This window comes from Sinocyclocheilus rhinocerous, unplaced genomic scaffold (assembly GCF_001515625.1).
Source record: "Sinocyclocheilus rhinocerous isolate Xijiao unplaced genomic scaffold, SAMN03320098_v1.1 scaffold1001, whole genome shotgun sequence".
In the NCBI taxonomy this organism is placed as follows: Eukaryota; Metazoa; Chordata; class Actinopteri; order Cypriniformes; family Cyprinidae; genus Sinocyclocheilus; species Sinocyclocheilus rhinocerous.
The window spans coordinates 78525-81407 of record NW_015666593.1 but is presented as its reverse complement, the minus strand read 5'-3'; the positions used below and the strand labels follow the sequence as shown (position 1 = coordinate 81407).

Below are 2883 nucleotides of genomic sequence, written 5' to 3'. Positions count from 1 at the left end.
TCTATGAGGCCCATCATGTTTAAATTCCTATTTCAGAACTCTGACATAATGAGGCTTGAACATATCTTTCATCTATATCAATTTTGTGGTCAATTTTCAATTTTGAGTTCAAAGTGTGCATACTTTGGCAGATAAACGTTTCTAGCATTTTTACACCTTTCTTAACAATCGTAATGTTTGGGAGAACGCTGACCGCTAAATTCCATACACCTACAATTTGTGGGATTTCTAAAATGGTTGCTAAGAGCTTTGAAAATATGCCTGAACTTCTGAGAACACACATGAACAGCTAACTTTGAAGATTTGCTTTCACAAAATGGCAATAAAATGTTCTTTTTTTTCATCTTTAATTCACAAACATAGTTGGCTTCAAGCAACAAAGGATTCCTCACCGAAGCCCTTTGGTGAAACCTTTCATACAGTTCGGTCGGTGAGAATGTAAACGTATGTTTTAAGCAAAATGATTAGCAACTAAACAGGAATATACAACTCCATCAGGGCAATAATTAAAGTATCAACCCAAATTCTACAGGTTGTTGCAGCGATGCGAAAAGTCACAATGTTGATCAGGGACTTTCTTCTTGTTCTAATTCTCATTGTCATGAAAATATCCCAGTACAAAATGTCAACAGTTGTCTCTCATGTTACAGTATATTTGATCTTACACCAGCTCTGATTGATAATCTGGATCAATTCTTGTGTGACATACATCATGGGTCTTTTACTTGACTTCACAGAGTTACAAGAAGAAGAGAGAGGGTCAGGAAAAGGTTAAGTGTGAGAAGTTTGACAACCAGTCGTGGTGGTGTGTGTGTAAATTCAGGTGGCAGTCTAAGAGTACATCTTGATTCATCTTCACATCGATGATTTGTGCTCTGAGGCTTGAGATAAAATCTTATCTGACGGATGGCTTCAGAGCAGTGCAACAGTGTATTGATTTGATTTCTTTCTAATTCAACAGACAAAGACGGTCATTAGTGTCAGCTTTTTTATGTTGTTGTTCTTGTTTTTTTGTTTGTTTGTTTTTTGCAAATTTCCAGTTTATCCATCATCTCTGGCAAACTTTAATTGACATAGTACCGAGTAGAAAACTTTACGGTTTCCTAAAAGGAAGTTTAATTTTTTTCTTCCACATCAAGGGAGCATTTCTTTTCAGTCATTGTGTGTCCTCTAACAGGAAGTCATGATTGGAGCACCCGTGGAGAATGTCTTTGGGGCAAAAGCGTTCCCCTCAGAGTGATGTAAGGCCCCGGGTGGCCAGCAGGGACGGGATGAGAGATAGAAGAGTCAGCGGGAGAGTCTGGGCCGTGGGCAGGGGGCGGAGGGACAGCTGGCTGGATTGCAGATCCTCGCAAGAGTCACCCTGGCATTGGGCCGTCTCGCACAGTACGCCACCAAAACCGGCCAGACACTGGCAGTGCTGATGGTGGTGACACACGCCACCGTTCTGACAGCGCAGGAGCACGTTGTCACACACTCGAGCTGTGGGGAGCAGAGAAAAAGAGAGGTGAACACGCATCGCTTTCCTCCCCCTGCCAGGAAACACTTTCCAGGGAAAAAAGTGCATCCATCAAGATGATCATCAGGTTGCTGTTTGTGTGATTGTTTATGATGGGCGCTGGCAAGAGGCTCAGCGGTGACTTTTAAGGACACCACAGGGGATGTTAGTCCCACTGTAATATTGCAGTAGTGATATGATTAATCATAGAGTGAGAGGTGGGATTTGGGGCAGGAAATATATCTTTGTGTGACATTTTTCAGTGTGTGACCAAAACTGAAAACATCACTGCTGACTTTTGGCAAATCTCTGGCATGAAGCTACTGGTGAAAGTACATTTGAAATGAGTGTTGCAGTTACACATTACATTTTGCTTCGACCTAGCTTTTTCTGCAGCAGTTTATTTCAGCTACAAAAAACGTGATATTGCCAACTACAGAGCACTGAAAGTACTGCATCTTGTGCGTTTTGCCCTTACTCACCCAAACTTTTCAACAAGGCTACTTTATGTGAATGCGAGTTCCTTAGCAAGTATTTGTGAATCACAGGTGTTTTATATATGAGATGAGGACATGACTGCAGCCGGCAATGAAGCCCCAAACCAGCACAGCCAGTGCAAGAAGGCTTCGGCTATTTAGTTTTACTTAACATTATTTTATGTATCCATTATACTGAAGAGACCTTTTTGAAGGATATTGTTTTTTTGTTTGTTTGTTTGTTTTGTTTTGTAATTTTGAGGTGTTCAGTTTTATTTTGGTTTTAGAAAATAAATGTGATTGCTCTCCTCACAAATCAACTCTTTCTTGTTTTTGTTTCATGCTCTCTGTGCCTTGCCCTGGACTTTTATGTCACTTCCTGTCTCCCGTGGTGTTTGTAGTCAGTTTGTAGTCCGTTTGTTCATTGGTTCCCCTTGATTAGTCTCCCCAGGTGTGTCTTATTTTGTTCAGCTTGTTAGCCCCCGTGTATATATATATAGCCCTAGTTTTTCTTTAGTTCCTTGTGAGTTGTTGAATGTAATGGCTGTCTGTTTGCCAGTCATTCTGTTCTTTGTTTCCTTTGGTTTTTGGCTTATTGTTTGTTCTAGTTTTTCCCTTAAATACCTGCACATAGATCCTTGCTTCTGCCTGTTTTCCTCAGCTTCTCCACAACGTTACAGTTTTTGACTGGTGTGTCTCTTTGACTAGAGATATCTTTGTATCTTTATATCTTTGAGGCTATATTCAGTACAAGTAAAATACTTAAGTACTGATAAAATCATATACTCTAAGACTTTTACTCAAGTTGTTTTGGAATTGGTGACTTGTAACGTGTAGTGGAGTAATTTTCACTGGAAGGTATCTGTACTTTTACTCAAGTATGGTTTTTAGGTACTCTTTACACCTCTG

General features: G+C 40.2%; 1 protein-coding gene across 1 annotated transcript in view; it reads right to left on the bottom strand.

Moving 5' to 3' along the window:
* Positions 1 to 1231: 1231 nt before the first annotated feature.
* Positions 1232 to 2883, bottom strand: part of LOC107732954 (netrin-G1-like) — a 64647-nt gene continuing 62995 nt past the window's right edge. The window contains exon 8 of the mRNA XM_016544426.1: positions 1232 to 1482. Within this exon, the coding sequence (XP_016399912.1) occupies positions 1232 to 1482 (251 nt within the window). The remainder of the gene's footprint in view (positions 1483 to 2883) is intronic.